The following is a 22,227-nucleotide window of genomic DNA, read 5'->3' as shown; positions in this document are numbered from 1 at the left end:
TAGTTAACCTCAATTAAAGAAGTACTACAGGGACTGAGTAACATGTGCTAGGCCCTGAGTTCAATCTTCAGAACAACAACAAAAACACTACAACAGAGAAATGTGAAAAATAACAGGGTGAGGGGCCTCCATCTCACCCATCTGAAGATCATAATAATAACATTCAGGTTAGTTTATTGACAGAAATGTGGAAATCATTAGCTTTCTTTTATCTGTTTCTCCCAGGAAGTCCCTCATTTTCAGTCCCTTTTATAGATTAAGATGATGTTCTGGAAATGATCTTGATGCCTGGAGTTTTGGCTGGAGTTGTGGGCAGCAGTCCATGTCACACTGTGGACATGTGACCCTTGTTTTTCAGATAAGGCTGAACCTAATATTTCCAGGGCTTAACCTATCAATAGTATCACCTCTAGAAGAAACTTATGGGACTTTGCAGTTAGTATGTCATTCTGAAAATGGTTTTGTAATTTGTTATTTAAGAAATAATGTTTTGCTATATTAGTAAGTTACTTATTAAAATGAAAGATGTTTTGAAATTACTTTTGTTTCCTTTTCCACAGAAGAACATAACTGTTGAAAATGACATAAGAGTAAACAAAGACAATCTTACTGATCTTTATGTTCAGCATGCCATACCGTTGCCTCAGAGGGAATTGCCAAAGAATAGATGGGGGAAAATGATGGAAAAGAAAAGAGAACAACATGAGATAAAAAATGAGACAAAAAGGTACTTTTTTAGTGGTTCTGGTTTTCGTTTTATCTTATATACCTAAACAATTTTGGTTTTACCTCAGGTAAACTTGAAGTTTTTTAAAAAAATCTATTTCAATAAATAAATAAATATTGAATAACAACAATTCATTGAACACCAGGCACTGTGCTTTGTAGCAGTGAGTAAAACATAAAATTCCCTACCCACATATCAATTGGGAGAAACATAATAATAAAAGTTTAGTGTGTGGTATGTTACATAGTGACACATCCTAAGGAGAAGGGTAAAACAGGAAGAGGAATTGTAATTTGGGCAAAATGACATTTTAGTAGGAAGTACGGAGCAAGCTAGCATTCCCGCAGAAAATAAGACCCTGCATTGGAAATGTGTCCAGGAGCAGCAAAGTGTCCATCAGCCTGGAGCAGAGAGAGTAGGAGGCAAGAGGTGTATATGATGGGGAAGATTGTCAAATCATGGAAAACTTATAAGACTTGACTTTACTCAGAGATGAAAAACCACTATAGGATTTTGAGCCAGTGACAGGGATAACCCTATCAAATGACATTTTAACCAGACCACTCTGGCTGCTATACTGTGAAGTGATTTAAGATGGAGCAGTTACAGGGGTAGAAGTTGCCAAATCAATTAGGAATCTGCACTGTAATTTTAACAATGGCAGTAGCTTTAACTAAGGTAGTGATTGGGTAGGCTAGGATCTGAATGTATTTAGGAGGTAGAACCAACAGGATTTCTAAATTTTGAGCAAAAAAGACCAGTCAAGTAATATCCTAAGGTCTTTGAACAGTGTAGAAGCAAAGAATGCCATCTCATTTCTGGTACATTGTTTAAGGTTTTTAAATTTCAGGAAAAAAAATTTATGAAATTCACAAGCCAATGACTTTCCCCCTTTTAAAGAAAATTACATTTGAGTGACCAACATCAGTGGCTACTTAATGTGAACAAAGTGTTCTAAGATCCCCAAATGATCTTCCCCTGTGACTGTGTTATCACCAGTGGGATATATTGTTATATTATTGTCATGGGTGATGCAGTGGGAGATGACGGAGTAGGAGGGCTGGGGTGAGAAGGAATATGTAGCTCTGAGTTGATTAGTGGTTTTAATCTGATTGCCAAGAAAAACTCATGATTGAGATTATTCCCCAAGCATGAGAATACTTGAAGGACACATATGCTCTTAGTCATTTTGAAAAATAACTGCATGTAAGGACTTGGGGTGTAGCTCAGTGGCCTGACTCAATGTGCAACTCAATGTGCAAGGCCTTGAGTTCAATCTCCTCTACCTAATTGTAAATAAATACATAAATAAATGTACATACAGTCTCAACTTTGATCAGGAACTAGTTCAGATTAAGCATCGTGTTAGCTTGATGATTACATTAAGTACAAGTTGCACTAGTGTTAGCTTCTGCCAGCCATGGGTTACATGGCTTATACCTTTTAATTTACTTTTTTCTTTTTTTACTTGATATTCAGACAGTATTTTCTGCTTCATCAGCTCTTACAGGCACATTGTCCTAGTAAACATTGGTTACACTTCCCTTCAAAGCAACACATGATAATCCTGCAGTGTCATTTTGGAAATGATCTTTGGCTCTATCTTAAAAATTTATAGTCATTCTTGACTCAGCAAGCATTGAAATTGGAAAGCTCTAAGAGAGATTTTGCAATGTCAAGCAGCATACACATGGCCCTTGACAGAGATACAGAGAAGTTCTATGGCATCCTAAGGTCATGCACAGCTAGAACTAGCTTCCTGGTGCCAAGCTTCTCCAACTTCAGTGTGCCCCTTGAATCTTAGGTTGAATGCCCCAATGCTGATGAATCCTGCTCTCCCTCTCTTTCTTTTCTATAATGGCATTGAGCAAACACTGAACTTATTTTTCCATCATCTACAAAATGAAACAAAATGGTGACCTAAGGATTGGTGAGTGGCCATTTACCTAGGAATCTCATTAAAATACTGATTTTAAGACTTAATTCAGTAGTTCAGTGTGAGTCCCTGGATTCTGTGTTACTTATAAGCTCCCAAGATGGCACTCATGTTATTGATCCTTGGATAGCACTTTGGGGAAGTTAAAGAGTTTTGCTGGTAACTCACTGCTCAATTTCTTTTAACATATTTAAGGGTTTTTTTTTTATTATTCAATAAATCTGCTGTATAATGCGAGTTAAATAAATGCATTTACCTTTACTATTAAAATGTAAATTAGAGGGCTGGGGTTGTGGCTCAGCAGTAGAGCACTTGCCTAGCATGTGTGAGGCCCTGGGTTTGATTCTCAGCACCACATAAAATAAAATAAAGGTCCAGTGACAACTAAAAAAATGTTTAATAAAATAAAATATAAATTAGATTTTGAAAAGCAAAACATGAAGACTCTTACCAAAGATTATGATTAAAATTGTGCAAATATTACTATGGCCCTACAGGCTTAGTAACAGGAATAAGAATGTTCTTCATTGTTTGTGGGGTGCCATTGTGGTAGTCTTCATATAGCTTTTGAAATAATAGCATTGCAGTTATGTGGTCAGTATAACTTTGTCAGTAATTTGTTTGGAAATTCTGTTTTAAGGGCTAGTGTTAGATGTTTAATTGTTGTTTTAAAAATAGCTGCATCTTTTGTATTTGTTAAATCTAACTGAATTTCTTGAAATACTTAATGCTTTAAAATAGCACTATAAAATTATTTTTTAGAGAGAATACAAAATTTCATTTCCATTAGTCCCACATACATTTGTCTTATCAGTAGTCTTGTTGGTTATTTATTTATTTATTTATAACTTTGAATTCCAGTGAACTGGTTTGCCATCCCACATAGTATTTTTCAAAAGCGCTTCTCTTTGATTTCAGGAGTAGCACTGTAGATGGGTTAAGGAAAAGGCCTCTCATTGTATTTGATGGAAGCTCAACAAGTACAAGCATAAAAGTAAGAAAGACAGAGAATGGAGACAATGATCGACTCAAGCCTCCTCCTCAGGCAAGCTTTACCAGTAATGCCTTTCGAAAATTATCAAATTCCTCTTCAAGTGTTTCTCCCCTAATTTTGTCTTCCAATTTGCCTACTAATGATAAATCGGAACACAATAATAATGACACTAAACAGAACCATGACTTAATGCATAGAAAAAGTCCTTCAGGCACTATGAAGTCACCACCTTTGTCCCCTGTTGGAACTACTCCTGTGAAGTTAAAGCGAGCTGCTCCTAAAGAAGAATCAGAGGCTGCAGTAAGTATGGGGTGGTTTCTGTGTCAGTAAGGGGTGTGTCCAAAGCCTGAGCAGTTCCTATATAGCCTTACTAGCCCACTGATGCTGCTTGATCCTCTTGAACCCTGTATCTCCTGTCGAATTTTCCTATCTCATCACTTATATGTTGGAACCCGGGAGTTTTAAAATCCATTGTTATTTTTTAAAGTTATTATTATATGCCTTATTTTTAAATCTAGTATTTTTAAAGGTTCCTTCAATTTATTTGTTTAAAAGGTATATATGGAGAGCATTAGGCACTTTTTCTAGATTTTTCTCATCAGTTTTTTCACTGTCTTGGAACTAAAAGGAGAGAGTACTCCTTTATTAGTAAAGCTCAGAATGCTAAGTAATTTATCCAGGGTAATATATTTGTTAAATAGCATTTGGACCCTGACCTCAGGTCTGTTTGTACTTACCTTGAAATCACACAAGAATCTCTTTATAATTCCTAATGGTTTTCGCTACCCCTCAAGTGTATCTAACTTTGGACAGTTAGGAAGTTTGGGAGAATCTGTCATGTGTGCTCTCATTGTCTTTCCTTAGACTCCTCAGAAAAGTGATTTAATCTTTAAACACCTAGCAGTTTTATAGCTATTATTCCTGTAGTGTACTTTGGCTTTATTATCATCTTCTAATGTCAGAGGGATTGAAACTCAAGAATAGTTTAGACATTCTGAAATATAGACCCTGGAAAAAGAAAGTTACTTAATCAGCATTTACTTATTCATTGAATCTTATCAGCAATACCGTGAAGTAAGCACTGTTGTTATCCCCTTTTCACAGTCAAGGATACAGAAGTTTAGAGAATTTAAATAAACTTGTCCAGGGTTCCAGAGTTAGAAAGTGGGCAAACTGCAATTTGACCCCAGGTCTGCTTGATCCCAAGGCCCACGCTTAAGACACCAAGCTGCTTCCTTACTTATTTACCCACATTTGTGGGAAAGGAGGAGGGTGTGGGGTGAGAATTGGAAGAGTAAATCCTGCAGTAAGGAGTGAGCCTTGAGGATTTTTTTCCCCAGGCTCTTATCCAAAGGAATTTTTCTCTTTCAGAGGTATGAGATAGTTTTAAATGATAAATGTTTTCTTGAATTATTCATGTTTCCCACTGCTTTTGAACTCTGAAGTTGGGGAGGACATTGGCTAGGCAAGGAGGAAGTGGGTCTGGACTAGCTGTCAGTGGTTCTCAGCTCTGCCTTATTGGGATCACCTAAGGAGCTACCAAAAAAAACGAAAGAAGTGAGAGCCTCATCTCTACCTTTATGGATTCATTGGTTTTGAGATAAGGATCATGCTTAGGCATATTTTTAAGTGCTCTTGGTTATTCTGATGTGCAAACATTGGACAACCATAGTCTTGGAGACCTATTTTTTCCTAATGTCTTGAGCTACATTCCCACCAGATGGCAGCAGCGACCTTCCATTAGTACCTTAATAACCCTTGGTGCTTTAGTGTTTCTTTAGCTGTTCTGAAATATTTCTGTAGGTATCAATTGGTTTCTGTTCATGTCTTTTTAGAATAACCTGAAGCCCCCAGAAACGAAGAGGAAGATACAACATGTTACATGGCCGTGAAGGGAAGTTTCCAAAAATGTAAATATAACTGTAATTGTAGTTTTTCAAACAAGTTCACATATATTGACACTATTTACAAAAATCCTGATTATTGTGGAATTTTCCTAAGAGGTTCAAAACCGGTTAAAAAAAAATAGTCATTCTTTCTCACCTTCTATCCCTTCCTTCCTTTTTAAAATTTGTCTTTCATATCCTGATTATGAAAGAATTTCTTTTTTAAAATAATGGCTTAATATGTGTCATTTATGTTGACCCTGGTCAGATTATTAGCTGCAAATCTGGCGCAAAGCATCTAATGACTTTTAAAAATTGTTCTCATTAGTCTCTTTAAGGGTCTTTGGGGACATTTGAGGATTTTTTTTTTAAATTCATATATTGATTTATCATTTTTATTAATTTCTTTTCCCAAGCTGAAGCATATAACAATTCATTACAGTATTTTAGTAAATATTACCACACTTGTCCTCAAGGATTCACTAAGAAAAGAATCTTGGTGGTACTGTTGGAAACTATTTCATATATACAAATAAAATAGCTGTTCTTCAGTTGTTACATTGCTTCTTCCCATAAAAAACAAAAAGGGAAGTCAGTACTTGCTATTGCTTCTTCCCTTGAAGCATAATAGAATTGATTGATTATAAGCTGACTGGTCGGTCCATCCCTTAGAATGTTCTTATCATGCAACAGTCCTGCCTACTCTTTTCATAATCAGTCAATGATCTCACTCTGTGAGTTCAGCCATTACTTCCTCCTGGGAGCTTAATCTTTTAAAAATTAAGTTCATTTAAAAATCTGTAGGCTGAATAATCATGTTAGAGGTGGTACTTGATGGGAAAATGTTTAGAGAATAGGGAGGGGCATAAAATTCTAGAACTTAAGAGTCCAGAAAGTATGGCAGTAAGGGGGGGGGGAATCAGTGTGCTCTGGAGTAGGCAGTGTAGGGGCTATTGACGGCAGAATTCACTGTAGAGTGCAGCACAGGAAAAATGGGCTCCTAGCTGGATGGGCTGCATGTAGTATAATATGGCTGTCCCATGCAGAATCTACAAGTTTCTTTTGTTGTTGTTTTTTGTTTTAATTTTTGTTTGAGTAGTATCACTCCAATTGTGTAATGAAAGTCAGTGAGAAAATAGGTTTATGTCATGTTCATGGATTCAGGTGTCTACTTTTTTGCTATATATTTCTAACCAAGAGCAAAGGTTACTTTGCACTTTTTTTCCTTGTATGATTGATCTTCAAATTGGGGTTTACCTTTTTCAATATGCTTTTAGAGGAGCCTCATTTCTCTTGATTTGTTAAACCAAGCATTTTAGTTCAGCTATTAAATAGCCTTACAAAAAAACTAATTCAGCCTTGCAGGTAAGTACTGTACTAAGACTTTAATTCTAACCATTCTGCCTTTACTCCAGACTGCAAATCTACGTGTAAGACAAAATTGATATGTACTAAGTGTGGCATAAATTGTTGATGTTACAGTAAATTTTTAAATATATTATTATCTGCAGGGCTGATATATACATATACATACATATATATATTATTGGGAACTGTGATCCTATGCGTAAATATATATTAAGGGAGATTTAAAGTACAGATTTTAGGGTAGAATGACAAATTATATTTTCTATTCAGTTGTCCCCTCTGCCTCCACCTGTATTTCTCTCTTAGTTAAGAGAGTTAGCCATTTGACGATTTTAAGTCAGTGGGAACTTTTTTTTAGTTACTCAGTGAAATTAATTTTTAATTTGTATATTTAACTTACAGAGTAGGTTGGTAATAACAGCTGAACTGTGTAACATTGTTGCTTCAAATTGAAGTTTATATTATGAACATTCAGAATCAGTGCTCATATAGCAGCATATTATTGAGCTATTTTGAGTTTGAAAGGTGAAGTGCTAAACCATGCCCTGTGTATTACATACTCCCACCATCTTAGAGCGCTGTGCCATCTGAAGGTATATGGATAGAGCTTGTCTCAAAATGACTTTCTCCACATAACGAAGCTTGCCGAATGCTGGGAATCAGGAGCCAGCAGCACTGGGAGTCTAATTTTGAAGTGATGTTTTGGTTTGCTTAACAGTTTAGGAGGATTTGATTTGAATGGTGTACAACTTTAGAATAATTTTTACTTGGTATGGTGGGTTGATAGTGTTGCTTTTGATTCTGTATTCCAACAAAGCCAGATTTTATTGTTGGGTTAGGCAAACTAATGGCATTGGAGTCAATGGGTGCCTTGTGAGGTATGGTAAGAGGCACCACTTCTGCCATCAGCAGGTGGGCCTTGCTGTTTTTTTCCCCTCTCTCATTTTGTTCCCTGTTTTCTTCTGCTCTTCTGTCCCAAATGGTTTCTTTCTTCCATTCATGTCCTTTCTGAGATCCTAAGCTTTAGGCTTATTTTGCAAGTCATATTGCTTAGCCCTACCTGTTCACTAAGGGGCAAAGATAGGCTGACCCCAGTCCTTTTGCACTTAAGGGATCATAGACTGCATGTGAATTCTGCAGTCTCGAGACCCTGCAGCTCCAGGGCACTAACTTGCTTCCTAGTGGCTGTAAAGGCACTACAGTTTTCCAAACTAGCCTTATTAATCTAGACAGCTACCAGGCGCCTTGGAAAGTTGGTTTGCTAATACTACTATGAGGCTATATTTGCTAGTGTTAAAATTCTTCAGAATTGAAATTTTTATTTGAAATAATATTTTGATTGACTTAAGTTTTGAGAGACAATTCTAAAACTGATCTAGAGACTCATTCAATAGCAATGACTTTTTAAAAACTTACATTAAGTAAAACTGCCAGTAGAGTAAATCATATATGTATGTAAGAGCTTCCTCTATTTACTACTGTGGAACTTCAGTAATTTTTAGAGGCTACCAAATGGTCAAAATGTTTTTAAGTGTGCTCTTTTATTAAATGCTTGTGCAAGTTTTGTAATTCAGTACAGAAAAGTTTGACCTTGTTATGTACATTTTTGTATGTAAAAAGTCTTTTAAGTAGCCTTATTATTTAAATAAACTGAGTAAAACTATCTTGAGTAGATCTGTCATTCATAAAAAATAAAATGAAAAAATAGTGACTCATCTTCATTTGAGTAAACTAAATGGAAAGTGTTTTTTTTTTTTTTTTTATTGTATAACCTTCTCTAAGTGGAAGCTTAGAGTAGTCAGGTTTTGGGGGATATCATGGTGCTGTAGAGACTGATGTGTTCATTGCCACTATGCCCTGAAAGAGAAAGACAGAAGTCCCCAAACCTTCCCATGTAATAAGTTTTCCTATCAAAATGGGGCAAACCAGAGATTCAAGTAAGAGATTGTGTTGTGGTGACCTAAAAAATGAAAACCACTGACTTTTAAACTCGTATCAGTGTTGTTACATATGAAGACTAAAGCTCTAAAGAAACTTGGAAAAATCTCAGGTAATTTTCTGTTTGGGGTCTTAAAAAGTAGATCTTTCATTCTTTTGTATGGACTGAAGAAACAAAATCCATTTAGATTATTAAGTGCAGTTTACTAACTGAAGTGCTATACTCTTATAATTTTTAATAATTTGATTATCTTTTAGTAGAATAAAAAATAAAAATGTGAATTGCCTACATATTTTAAGTGCCTACTGTTCAAGATATTAGCAGTGAACAAGGCAAATTAAGTTTCTTCTCTCATGGAGAAAGCAAACAAGTGAACAGTGAAATAATGGATAATTGTAATGATGGAAAGAAAATCATAAAACAGGGCCATGAAATGGTGAGGGTTAAGGAAGGTAGGGTGAGGAGCTGCTTTAAATATTGTGGTTAGAAAAGGTTTCTTGGAGGAGAAGACACATTAAGGGGAGAATGGCTGAGGGACAGCTATGGAAACTTCCAGGAAAAGCATCCTTCACGTGGTCAGTTTTAGATGGTTGCATATCCTGCTTTGTTCCATTCCTCCTTTCAAAGGTGGAGTCTATTTCCTACCACTTGTGTATGGACAGGCCATAACTTTCTTTGGTCAAATGAGTACTCATACTTTCACATTTGGACCCTTGCTGCAACTAGGTGAAAAAGCCCAGGCTTGCCTAACTGGAAATATGTGGCCCAGCCAACAGCCAGCACTAACCACCAGACATGTGACCACTAGTCACCAGTCTCCAGTCTAGCTGCAAGTTGACTGGCTGCATCACTGTCCAGGTGAGATCAGTCTCTGATGATTCACGGAATCAGGGGTAAGTAAAACAAAGATTAAGCCAGTTAAGTGTTGAGGGTAATTTGCTGCTCAGTGAGTAGGTGACAGATACCAGACCAGACAAGATGTGGAAGCCCTGTATAGATTTTTCGAAACAGAAAGACTGGTGTGGCCCAAGTCAGTGAAAACAGGGAAGGATGGTATTAACTGAAGTTGGAGAAGTCAGGTGGAAGCCACATTATGTAGACACTTACATGACCATCCTTTAAGTCTAAGAGCAATTGGCAGCTGTTAACGGCTCAGATTTAACTAAACTATTCAGTTTCATTTTTAAAAATTAAGTTTAATGAGCCTAATAAGCAAATAAAAATCTTTTTTCCTCCTGTGAAGTTTTTTTTTTTTTTTGTCTTTGAGGTAGTTTGAACTAAAATTTTGATATTTGTTTGACTCATAGTTAAACCTTTAAGAAACTGTAAAATATTCTACCAGTCATAGAAGACAATATTTTTTAAAAATATAAAAACACTATACCTATAACTTCTATTATGTCCATACTGCCTTGCTTTATAATTCTTTAACTTTTTTAATAATAAAATTCCTAGGAGTTTTTCTATATCTCAAACCCAGTTTTTATATTAACATAGTATGGATTATTTGTCAAAAGGAATTAAAATCAACTAAACTCTATACTTTGTTCAAATTTCCTTAGTTTTTACCTAGTCTCCAATTTCTGTTCAGGATTCTCCCCATAATACCACTTAGTCATCAAGTACCCTTAGACTCCTCTTGGCTGTGACAATTCCTCAGACTTTTGTTGCTTTTGTTGACCTTGACAATTTTGAGGAATACTGGTCAGGTAGTTTCTCATGTCCCTCAACTGGGATTTGTCTATGTTCTTCTAATGATTAAATTGGGGCTGTGAGTTTGGGGTGAAGACACGGAGGTGAAGTACTGTTTTCATCACATTATTTTGAGGCTACATACCAGAAACATAATGTTTTAAAGTTTAAGTAGTGTTCATCAGGTTTCTCCACTAAGACTTTCCTGTTCTCCTTTTTCTTATTGAGCTCTTTGAGAGGACATCACTTAAGGAGTAGGGAGTTAAGCTATATTTTGTTTAAGTATCAAGTATATTTGATTATGTATGGACTTATGGAAACTAACTTTATACATTTGTTTATTTAATGCTTTTTGCCCCCTCAAATTGTTCTAGCATTGGCCATTAAAAGCTCTTTCAAGTTAGCTCCTGCTCCCTTTGCCTCAATGTTTTCTTTTGAGCACATCCTTACTTTTTGGCACTGTAGAGTGTAGTAGGTTCATATTGTTTACTTTTTGCCCAAGTCTTAGGATCAGCCACTTCTCTAAGGAGACTTGGTTCATCTTTGGTTAAAAACCAAGTTCTGGGCACTAGATGTTCTCATTGCTATTGGGGTACCATTGCTTTTAGGCTTTCTCAACTGACAGTAACAGTTGGCCCTGTTACTTTGGGGCTTGTGGCAGAGCAGCACATCTTGGCAAGAGTATGTGGTGAAACTGCTTACCTCATGGAGGAAGCAAAGAGACTAGTGTTCCACAGTCCCCTTTGAAGGCATGCCTCCAATGACCTAGAATCTCCTACTAGGCATCTCTTTAAGGTTCCACCATCTCTTAATAGCACCTTTCTGAGGGTCAAAACCTTTAATACAGGGGCTTTTGGGGAACAGTCCAGATCCAAACTCTAGCCCTGTCTGGCTGTAGTAAGTCAAATATAAGTTCATATTGATGTCTAGGTCTCTCACTCCAACAGTGAGGAAGATGACTCTCACCAACCACCATCCATTGACTACTTAACTGTTCAATTCCAGTATACATTTTAGCAGCTAAAGAATTACTAGCCTAAAATAGTTGAGAAAATTTTATCAGTTAGATCATAATTATATATAATTCCTTTTGCTTCCAGTCTCAGATATCTCTTTTCCAGGGTTAAAAAGTTATATTATTTAAAAGAGAGTTTTGCAGTTTTAACATTTTAATTAAAAAGACAAATCTAAATTAACTTTTCTCCAGTTTCTAAAAAAAATTCCTGGACAAACATCCATTCAACAATAATGTCTTCTCTGTTCAGGCTCTAGATAAAGTGTTTCAGTAAATAAGACAGGGTCCCTGTTCTCAAGGATCATGTTTTTATCAGTTCCAATTGATTTCAGTCCAAACAATCATTTGAGAAGAAACCCAAAGAACATTTAATAATTAAAATCTCAGCAGTCTCTGCAATATGAAATAGTGTTTTAGTTATATTTTTAAATATATTTTGTATGTGTTCTTTAATTCCTTAAAGCCTGGAGAAACCAACCAAAAACAAAACTAATGGATTTTTCTTTTAGAAGATTCCTGTAACCTGGGAGATAATTTTATTCATATGTGTGTGTCTAGTTGTTTAAATGCTTTTATAGACAATGGCCTATAGATGTCAGGAAAGAAGTCACTTTTTTTTTTATTTTTGTAAATTCCATTATTATCTAGTATGTTTTAAACTAAAAGTTTGCTTTTCATAGTTTATGCACATTTAGGAATGTACATTATCTGGACATTTCCTTCTCAGTGTTTAAGAAGATTGCATGTGTATTCGGAGATAGAATTTGCATCATAATGATCTTTGTAGAAAATAATTAATGTTTTAGAGCACAGTGACTAGGAATCAAACCTGGTTTCTAACATGTTGGCCTCTCTGCAGTTGAGTAAGCTTTATTCTTTTGGGGCTTCATTTCCTCCTTTGTCAAGCAGTTGGGTTTCACTCTGTTTCTTATTTCTTTCTTATAGGATTTACCTTATGCTTATCCCTAAGACCCTTAAGTTTGTCATTTAATAGCCAAGCAAACAATGAAAAGTGTCCTCAAGTCTGAATGAGCGTCACTAGAGATAATGGAGGATTACACATTTTGCATATTTTAAATTTGTAAAGCAATGTGATTAATTGATATATCAGTTAATACCATTTTTAAATATTTTTTAGTTGTAATTGGACACAATATTTTATTTATTGAGTGATTTTCATGTGGTGCTCAGGATTGAACCCAGCGCCTTGCATGTGCTAGGTGAGCACTCCACTGCTGAGCCACAACCCCAACCCAGTTAATGCCATTTTTATTCTGCTTTGGTATAGTTAATTTAAAAAAAAAAAAATTTTTTTTTTTTAAGAGAGAATTTTTTATTATTTATTTTTTAGTTTTCGGCGGACACAACATCTTTGTATGTGGTGCTGAGGATCCAACCCGGGCCACACGCATGCCAGGAGAGCGCGCTACCACTTGAGCCACATCCTCAGCCCCCCCCCCCCCCAATTTTTTTTCCAAGGGAGTTAGGGAATTTTTATGGGCCTATTTCTCAAGGGCAGCCCTGTGCTGACATTTTGAATTGGGTCTAGCTATGGCAAGTCAATGATATGTTCAGCATATAGCCTGGGCTCTGTCTGTGTGATGACAGGGATTTCGGTGCTATCTTTAAGATTATGCTCTACTAATAACATTGAGTTCTTTTGCAGAGGTGAAGCTTTCACTGTGGGACAGTGTTGAGAGATTAGTAACTAGTGTAGTTCCAGGGCACATGACAACACAGCAGACACATGTACTGAGCTTCTTTCCATGGTCACAGTCCTTGTGGAGTGATGGTTAAAGTGTTTCTTCAGCTTTTCAATGACTGGATTCTCACAGTTTTGGTTGAAGTTAGACTAGCTCTTAAGAACTTTACAGTATCTAACTTTAAGTATATAATTTATTGTATAATATCGTTTAGATTTAAATTATAGTTTAAGAAGCTGAGATTGAGAAAAATCAATGTAAATCTTAAAATTGTAGAATGTGTAACAGGAAGTAACTAGTACAATGTTTATAGTTAAGTTTTTCATATGTTAAACAGAGTAAAAGCCTTGCTCTGACTTCTTAAATGTAAGGAACAATTATACTAGAAAAAAATATGTATATATTTAAATCTTAAAAGCACCAAAGATCTTATAGGCAAAACCTAAGAGAAAGCCAGAACACAAAGTAGGCCATTTTCTTTGATTCTTTGTCCAAACTATAAGGGAGAGAGAAATGAAAGTTCAGCCCTCCAAGACAGAACCTGCTAGGTATGACTTCAAAGGACAGCACCACATAGGATGAGTGAATTAGAACAAAACCTATGAGGGAGGGATGAAAAGAAAGTGGAAGAAGAGAAAACAGGAAAGTAGCAAGAGAATAAAAAAGGAAAGCAGAAAGATGAGGTGGTTTGAAAGCAGGCTATCATAGAATCTGAGCCAAAAATTTCCATCACTAAGAATGGTAAAAGTGTCTCAGGAAGTGTCTTGGGAGTAGTTCCAGTCCCCTCATCAGTCTAAGACACTAGCACAGGCAATAAAAAAATCACCACTGCAGGAAGACATCCTCATTCTAAGTCTCAGTAGACACCCATGGAGAATCTTAAGAAGGCAGAGATTAGCTGGCTATGGTGGCATACACCTGTAATCAGCTACACAGGAGGCCGAGGCAGGAGGATTGCAAGTTTGAAGCCAGCCTGGGCAACTTAGCAAGACTGTCTCAAAATAAAATTTAACAGGGGTGGTGATGTAGTTTAGTGGTGGAGCGCTTATATAAATAAGGCCCTGGGTTCCATTCTTAGTCCCATGGGATGGGGGAGGTGAGGTGAGGGGGAAGGCAATGATTAGCACAATTCAAAATTAAGCATGCAAGGAGGCAATGTACCCAGTGTGACCTGCTGCAGAAACATGCAGTAGAGACATACTCATGAAGTTTTCATATATGGGAGAGTAATCAAGAGAAGATCAAGGAAGATCAAACATGTTTGCTCGCTGTGTATAGAGAAAAAAAAGGTAAGCTTTAAAATGACTGCCCAGTACAGGAAACTATAAGAAAGCACAACATACATATTTTGATTTATTTTATTGGGGTATAAGTTAAAAAATTAACTTATACAGCTTGGTTAAAATACATATGTTTGAAGTATTCACATACCCCCAGTACATAAATGAAAAGGCATGGCTGTATGGCAATACAATTTTTTTTTTTTTAAAGAAAACAGGTAGTGGGCAGGATTTAGCTCATAGAGACCCCTGAAAGGGTCCAAAAGATTGTGCATAAACTGTGCTGCACCTAAGAAGCAACCAGAGTGGGATGCAGAGTGGACTTGAAAGCACCTTTGATTCTCACATGGATCCATCAGCAAAGGCAGAAGTCTTACTGACTCAAAGTGCTTAATAAGTAGAACCTCTCACCAAACACTGGCCAAACATTAACATATGTATTAAAAGAACTAATCCTTTAGTTCTATGTTTGAAGAATTGGAGGTGTGATAATTACCAAACAAAATAACAAAGTACAAAAAAGAATCAAATAGGATTCTGGAATTGAAAAGTACACCAATTGAAATGAAAAATGCACTAGTCGTGCTCAAGAGTAGATATGAATTGGGAGAAGGAAAAAAAAATATGTGAAGTTAGACAACAGATGATGTAATCTAACAGAGAAAAAAGAACAAAGACTAGTGAACAGAACCTCAGAGAAATGTGATACAACATTAAACATACCAACATAGGCAAAATGGAACTGCCAGGAGAGAAAAATGGACGAGAAAAAATATTTTTAAGAATTTCATGGCTGAAAACATTCTCAAATTTGAAAAATATTAAACTTAAAGGAGCATTAAGTGTAGAAACACTGGGTCACAATTACTTTTAAAATGCTGAAATAAAGAGCAAATTCTGATAGGCTGTAAAGCAATACAGTTTGTAAAGTTTTTTTTTTTTTAATTATAGAACATATGCCAAAAAAAGTACACAAAAGTACACAAAATGGGCAAAACTGAACTGACAGTTCAGTGACAGAAGTGAGACTAGTAGTTACCTTTTTGGAAGGAACACAAAGGAACCTTCTGAAATGTTAGAAATGTTCTGTTATAGGTTGGCAACCCATAATTAAAAGTTTAGGATGGTCTTTCATTTTGCCACATTTCCCACAACTATCAAAGAGTTATCAACCCCTACTTAATGGGGCCAGCAAATCTGTATTGCTTTTGACAATCCCCTTGGGCAGATTTTTCAGAGCTTTGTACCAAATATCAGTCTCCTCAGGCAGAGCTGCTGAGCTAAGCTAGGTGTGGTGGTGCACACCTATAATCCTAGGCTCAGGAGGCTGAGACCAAGGATTGCAAGTTTGAAACCAGCCTCAGCAGAGCCTACCTCTTTATCACACCCCAACCCCCACCCCGTTCCCTTTCACCCTGGGCTTTGCAGTTATGTCCCTTCTCAGTGAGTGGATTGATAGCTTTGGTCTTTCAGATTGCCCCTTCCAATATGGAACCTCTATTATGAGCAGAATGGACCAGGGTGTTTCGAACCCCAGGATTCTCAGCCTGTCTCTCCTGGGGTAGAGGGAGCCATTACCTTCTTGGCTGCACTCACACAGAGCTGGTCACATGAGGCTGGGGAGTGGGAATGGGTTAGGGCCCGGTGTGGCCCCAATGCTGTAGACTGTCACTGCTTGCTAAGAGTAGAAGATTTCCCTGAATTCATGTTTCTCTATCAGTTGTATGCCTTTAGGGAAACTTTCAGAGAAGTGATGGGTTTTTATGTCTATCATTTCACAGCAGGAAGAGAGTCACCTGAGCTCTGCACGTCACCAATCCTGAAGTCCCACCCAATAAGTATGTTCACTTGGCAGGGCTGTTTGGAGTCTGGCCTATAACCAGAAATTTGTAGGAGGTTCAGAGAACTTGGGGCTTTTTTTTTTTCCAGGACTTTTCTTTCATACTCCAGGAGCTCTTTATCCCAAACTCTGGCCTCTGATTCCTCAAGCCTGTGAGGCTAAAGATTGCTAATAAGAGTTTTAGCTGTTTCACTGAGACCTGCTATAGCCATAAAAACAGGACGATTCTCTTATTCTAAGATTTCGCTTCCCTTCAATGTCTGCCTGCTTTGGATCAAACTCCAGTGTTCCAAAATATTTTAAAATATTTTTGTTCAAAATGATTATTTGATGATTAGTCCGGTTGAAACTTTTTACTCAAAATGGAACTCTCTTAATTTTGGATCAGGTAAGATGGTGAGGAGTGGGTAAGATGCTCTGTAATGAAATCTGGAGTGCTTTTACTTTCATATTATGAGGTAGAAAATGACATTACAATTGATGAGGGGTGGAGTTATCTATGTGTGGGAGGGGAGGGCGGGGGAGATTGAACCCAGGAATATTCTACCACTAAGCTATGATAGGGCCTGGCTAAGTTGCTAAAGCTGGCCTCAAATTTGCAATTCTCTAGTCTGTCTCCCAATTTGTTAGGATTCTGTAATCCCAGCATGGTGTACCACCATGCCCAGCTTAGAGTTATTCTTTTAAAGCAAAAACTTCAAGTCAACTGTAAGTCCAGAAGACCCATTTCACAGCTTAGCAAGTATTTCTAACAGTACTGCCACCCCCTGAATTTTTCTGTTGCACAGCTTATAATTTTATCACATTGCATTATCTTAGAAAACTAAAGGATGAAAGGTCACTAATGCTACCATTCCAAAGCTAAATGTGCAATGCTGTATGCCATAAAGTGACTCAGTGCTTCCCAAATGTGTACTGTGCTATCAAAGTTTATTTTACACATTACCGACGAACAAAGAGCTCGGAGGGTTATTTTTACAACACTGGCTCCGTCTTTGTCTCTGTCTTCTGTCTTTTATATCTTTTCAGAAATGCTGAAGGTTCCCAGAATGCCTAGGACATTGAGAATGTGAAGATGAATAAGATGTTGTCTCCAGCCTCAAGTTGCTTGTGTCCTTTTGTGTTCCTACACTTTGTGGTGGAGAAGGCAGGTTTAGGACAATGAAACAAAGCAGAGCTCTCCCAGTAGAAGTAACCCTAAAATTGACTTGTCTGTCATTAGCCTCGTATTCCACTCGTCCAGAGCATATGTTACAGCATTAAAGGGCAAGCATTATATTCCAAGAAAAAGAGTGCTTGAGACTGTAAGGGAAAATATTGAAGGCTTCTTCTAAATAGATGGTATGATGTCATTTCAGATAGCACTGGCCCAGCCCATTAGAAGCTGAGCTTTATACAGTGATCACTGGACCATGGGATAAAGTGTAACTTAGACCCAGAAACTCAGCATTTAATCATTTCACACACTGTCTCTGGCAAAAGATTTTATTCTGATTAACTTTATTGTAAGTCACATAACCTTGCTTTTAGGCTTTAGATGACAGGAAGTTACAGAGTTGCAAATACAAACTCTTCTTTACCTTATTTATAGTTTGGAAAACTTTCAAGTTTGTGACATATGTCAATTGCACTTAAAAATTAAATAGCAGTGAAAGAAAGATGCATTTATAAAGATAGCGTTCAAAAGGAATTTTATGCTTGGATTTGTCTCACTTGATTACAAAAATTCCAAACCATCTCCCCACCTAGAGTTTACAGAAGGGTTTTCTCCTTCCCTCCATTGAACTAGCGTAAGGATTAAAGGATTTAAACAAACATGAAGATCACTGAAAGTGAAAGAGGAAAATCTTGAGGTGGCTGTGGGAACCAGAACTATTGCTTGGTGGAGAAAGAGAATACATAAATGTGTGTGAAATCACAAGCTGTAGCCTCCATGGGTCCTTCAGATGTCTTTCCCACAGTCAGGGCACAGGATGTCGTCCCTCTCGGTGAGGAAGCCTCGCCCCACCAGGGACAGGGAGCACTTCTTACAGTTGAAGCAGTCGTTATGCCACTGCCGTTCTTCAAAGGAGATGTACTTCGTGCCTCCCAGGCCTGTGAACAGAGGAGACAGCACACAGGGTGAAGGAGGGAAGGGAGTGTGAGCTGGTGAGAACCGGCACCGACACGGAAAAGGATTCCAGGCTGATGCATTTCAACATGGGCATCGTGTGACAGTGATTTTCCAGCCCAGTGACACTGTGAACTGGGAATTCATATCTAATCAGCTGCTACACACAGCCCCACAGAGTTCACAAGTATCAGAAGAATCAGGCACAGCAACTGGTTCCGAAAGGTGTGAGCAACATTGTGAAAAAAGTGCCTATTGTCTGTGTTTACTTGTTTATTGCGTGTTATCCCAGGAATCAGAACTGTGAGAGCAGAGTTTCTCTCCTGCCTTCACTGGGTGCCTCAAGTCTGGTGCTCACTTTATGTTTAATAGATGAGGTTTTAACAGGAATTAGGAGAGGAGAGGGTTGATTCTTCCTGGAATGGCCAAGAAAGGCCTCCCAGAGGAGAGATGGGAGTGAGGGGATGGCTGTTCTCAAAGATGAGCCCTGAAAGCACAGGCCAGCAGAACAGGCAGAGGGGGGGGGGGGCGCTTAGTGAGGTGAAGTGCCATGGTAGGAGAGGGGGCCAACGCAGCTGGAGCAGATTAGGAAAAGTGTCAGGGAGCGGACATTCTATTTTTATTATATTTTTCGTGGTGCTGGGGATTGAACCCAGGACCTTGTGCATGTTAGGCGAGAGCTCTGTCACTGAGCTACATCCCCATGTGTGTGTGTGTGAGTGTGTTACTGAGACTATATATAGATAGATAGTACTGAGAATTTAACACAGGGGCACTTTATCTCTGAGCTATATCCCCAGTCCTTTTTATTTTGAGAAAGGGTCGGGCTAAATTGTTGAGGCTGGCCTCAAACTTGCAGTTTTCCTGCCTCAGCCTCCCTATTTGCTGGGATTACAGGAGTGCATCACTGTGCCGGGCCACAGCCCCAACATTTTTAACCAAGAAAAGTAACTTGTTTTCAGTTTGACTGCCTGACTTGTGTTTGATGACTAATCCCCATCAAATATTTAAGGTACAATGGTCCCTGATTATGGTATCAGGGGCAGGAGGTTAGTACACTGTTGCCCACCCTGAAATAAAACAGAACTTATGTCACAGTTACAATCTGTTGAAATGTAGATAGGGAATTCCAATTAGAGTTCTTTTTAGAAATAAGGGTATGATCAGCCATATTAAAAACAAAGTAACCGCTCCGATGACTCGTTTCTAATGGTCTGAGTCCAATTTGTATTACAACTTAAGCCTTTTGGCTGACCTTGGACATCCAGTTCACATGGGGGAGACCAGCCTTAGAGCTACTCTTTCCAGCAAGTGAGTGACAGGGTTGGGACTTGAATCCAGGCCTGTCATTGCAAATACTTGTACCCTAATACTACAGTACATCTGCTATTGATGCAATGCAAACCAGAAAAGCCTGCTAACTCTCTTTTCTTAAACATCATAGAGCTTAAAAATAAAAGTTACTGGTGCTGGGGCATGTGGCTCAATAGTAGATCACTTGCCTAGCATGCACTGAGGCCCTGGAATTGGTCATGAGAATCCAAACACCCTGCCCACCCCCAAAACAAACAGTTATGTCAAATAACCAATGTTTGTTTCCACAATATTCCTTGGCTTTCCTTATTCTAGACTCATAAGAACTATAAAAGACCTACAGACCATAGAGCCCATGCACTGGCCCAGGGCAGAACTCAACTGATACTTTAGGCCAGCAGTTCTAACTTTTCTGCATATCAGAACCATCTGGGAAGTTTTTAAAAAATTCCAGTGCCAAGGTCACAGCTCATATCAATTCAATCATCAGTTGTTTTGACCCTCAGCAGTTTGCAGTATGCAGCTGAGCTTGAAAACCAGTGGTGTAGGCCACACTTTGATTGATTGGTGGGCAAGGCGGCTGAAGGGCTGGAAGGTGGTTCTTTTTCTTTTAGGCATATAAACCACTCTGAGTGAGCTACAAAGCCAAGAAACAACTTCTCAGATGCCCCAGCAACACTGACATCCCACGTTTCTCCTTTCTCTCACTCCTGATAAGCCCAACATCATGGAGCTGGGGGCTAGGAGGAAGATTAGCAGTGGGAGGGGAAGACGAAAAAATATGTGACAGGTGCCATGCAGAAACTCCACTGTTGTTCTGAAATGCTGGCAAATAGACATGAGAGCCAACATCAGCCCCATGGGAAAGAGTCCTCCTAAATGGAAGATGTTTGTAAATTGATCATGGTTATTCACAGGAGTCATATCCCATAATGTCTTCTGAACACTGAATTATCAAATACTGAACCATTATTCCAAAGAAAACTCTCAGGATTATGTTCCCGCTAGCTTCTCTGGTCACAGTATTTTTACCAACTGATTAATAAATGATGTTATTTTATGTGTGTTTCTTATTTATATAGTACAGATTCATCAAAACTGAATTTATGTCCAGTACTATAACTCACACTTGAATGAAGCTTATCTAACATATATTTTCAGACTTTTCATACTTAGGGACACTAAACAGAACTTTGAAACCTGTTTTAGACAGTGGAGATGCCAACAGAAATCACACACACACACACACAAAAGACTGAGAAAAGGACACTTATTTGCAGTATCAGCACTGAAACCAGAGAGCAGGGCATCATCTAAGCTCTGATAGGCATCATTCCTCAGCTGGGAATGTGTGTGTCTGGCAACTCAAATTTGTCACTCCCCTGTGCTGTCTGTGGATGAAGGCATCTGAGGTTACAAATCAATTTTTAGCAAGTAGGCAAGTTTGTAAGTTTGGATTCTGATAATGATGATCAACTATATTTATATGAGAATTAAGCATCACTGCACATAAAAAAGTTGGAAAATACCAAATTCCAATTTATTTACAAAAATAATTTAAATTTTTTAAAGAGGAAAAGTAAAAAATAAGGATCCATATGAAACAGTCTAAGCTCTGAGCCTTTGCAGTTCTATGAAAATCTGGCCAAAAGTATATTTTAGCTGCAAAGTTCATCTATATATCCTTGAAAATAAGTCATTACTTTTCAGAGAATTAATTCTTCTGTTTTAGAGGAAAGTTTTCTGTTTTGTTTTCCCTAGTGTTGTTTCTTTCAATGCTGTAATGATAACTGCAGTTAATATCCATATCTAGTTATCGGATTCAAAAGTGCTTTTCTGTGGATGAAAGTTTCGTTTTATAAACATTTACAATGACAGAAGTCACTATGAAAACAGCATTCCCTAATGAGGATGTTAGGGTAGAAGACTGAATTTTCCCCTCTAAATGATTCCAAGAGAAATATCATAAATAAATGACCGGAACTGGATGTCTTAACATAGGAAAATTTAAGTGCTGTGATTTTTTCTTTATATTTTAATTTCAATTGGGAGTATGATGAGCTCTGGATTATATACCAAAGGACTGTTTTAGTGACTTAGAAAGGTGAACTTGGTGGTAGGCTCGAGGAAAAGAAAAGTCAAGGAAAAATGCATAGGAACAGGGGTGCATGAATTTGTTTGTGTAATTACATTGCAAAGCCACACAAGAAAGACATGCGGCCAGGCCTCTGTGTACCAGAGGTGTCTACCATCTTCCTGTGGTAGGGATGAAACCATTGACTGAATGAGTAAGGTTGGAAAATCACAATATGGAACATTTCTTACACCGTGAAAGAAAACTCACTTTTTCTCCCCACTGGTCATTGGTGTAGCGATACACGATAAACATTTAAAGGACTTCAGTCTGAAGCCATCTGCTCTCC

At 37.7% G+C, this 22,227-nt stretch overlaps 2 protein-coding genes across 20 annotated transcripts in view; one reads left to right on the top strand and one right to left on the bottom strand.

Annotated features, from left to right (window-relative positions):
* The window catches only part of C12H2orf49 (chromosome 12 C2orf49 homolog), a 34,991-nt gene that overhangs the window by 1,463 nt on the left and 11,301 nt on the right, over positions 1 to 22,227 (top strand). For 3 of the 16 annotated variants that reach the window (XR_013428771.1, XR_013428770.1, XR_013428769.1), the window contains exons 2-6: positions 561 to 727; positions 3,582 to 3,957; positions 5,493 to 5,567; positions 9,577 to 16,378; positions 17,410 to 18,715. Coding sequence is in view for 5 of the 16 variants with exons in the window: in XM_021719954.3 (XP_021575629.1) it covers positions 561 to 727; positions 3,582 to 3,957; positions 5,493 to 5,549 (600 nt within the window). In the remaining 11 variants the exon portion in view is untranslated. Of the gene's footprint in view, positions 1 to 560; positions 728 to 3,581; positions 3,958 to 5,492; positions 8,575 to 9,576; positions 20,865 to 22,227 lie in introns of those variants that run through there. The other 13 variants (XR_013428776.1, XR_013428775.1, XR_005727194.2 and 10 more) reach the window with 12 other exon arrangements.
* The window catches only part of Fhl2 (four and a half LIM domains 2), a 71,821-nt gene continuing 67,443 nt past the window's right edge, over positions 17,850 to 22,227 (bottom strand). For all 4 annotated transcript variants that reach the window (XM_078028730.1, XM_040270821.2, XM_021719952.3 and 1 more), the window contains exon 6: positions 17,850 to 18,474. In XM_078028730.1, the coding sequence (XP_077884856.1) occupies positions 18,323 to 18,474 (152 nt within the window). In that variant the 3' untranslated portion in view covers positions 17,850 to 18,322. The remainder of the gene's footprint in view (positions 18,475 to 22,227) is intronic.

This window comes from Ictidomys tridecemlineatus, chromosome 12, assembly GCF_052094955.1.
Source record: "Ictidomys tridecemlineatus isolate mIctTri1 chromosome 12, mIctTri1.hap1, whole genome shotgun sequence".
Taxonomy (NCBI): Eukaryota; Metazoa; Chordata; class Mammalia; order Rodentia; family Sciuridae; genus Ictidomys; species Ictidomys tridecemlineatus.
The sequence above is the reverse complement of the archived record's forward strand: the minus strand, read 5'-3'. Positions and strand labels throughout refer to the sequence as shown.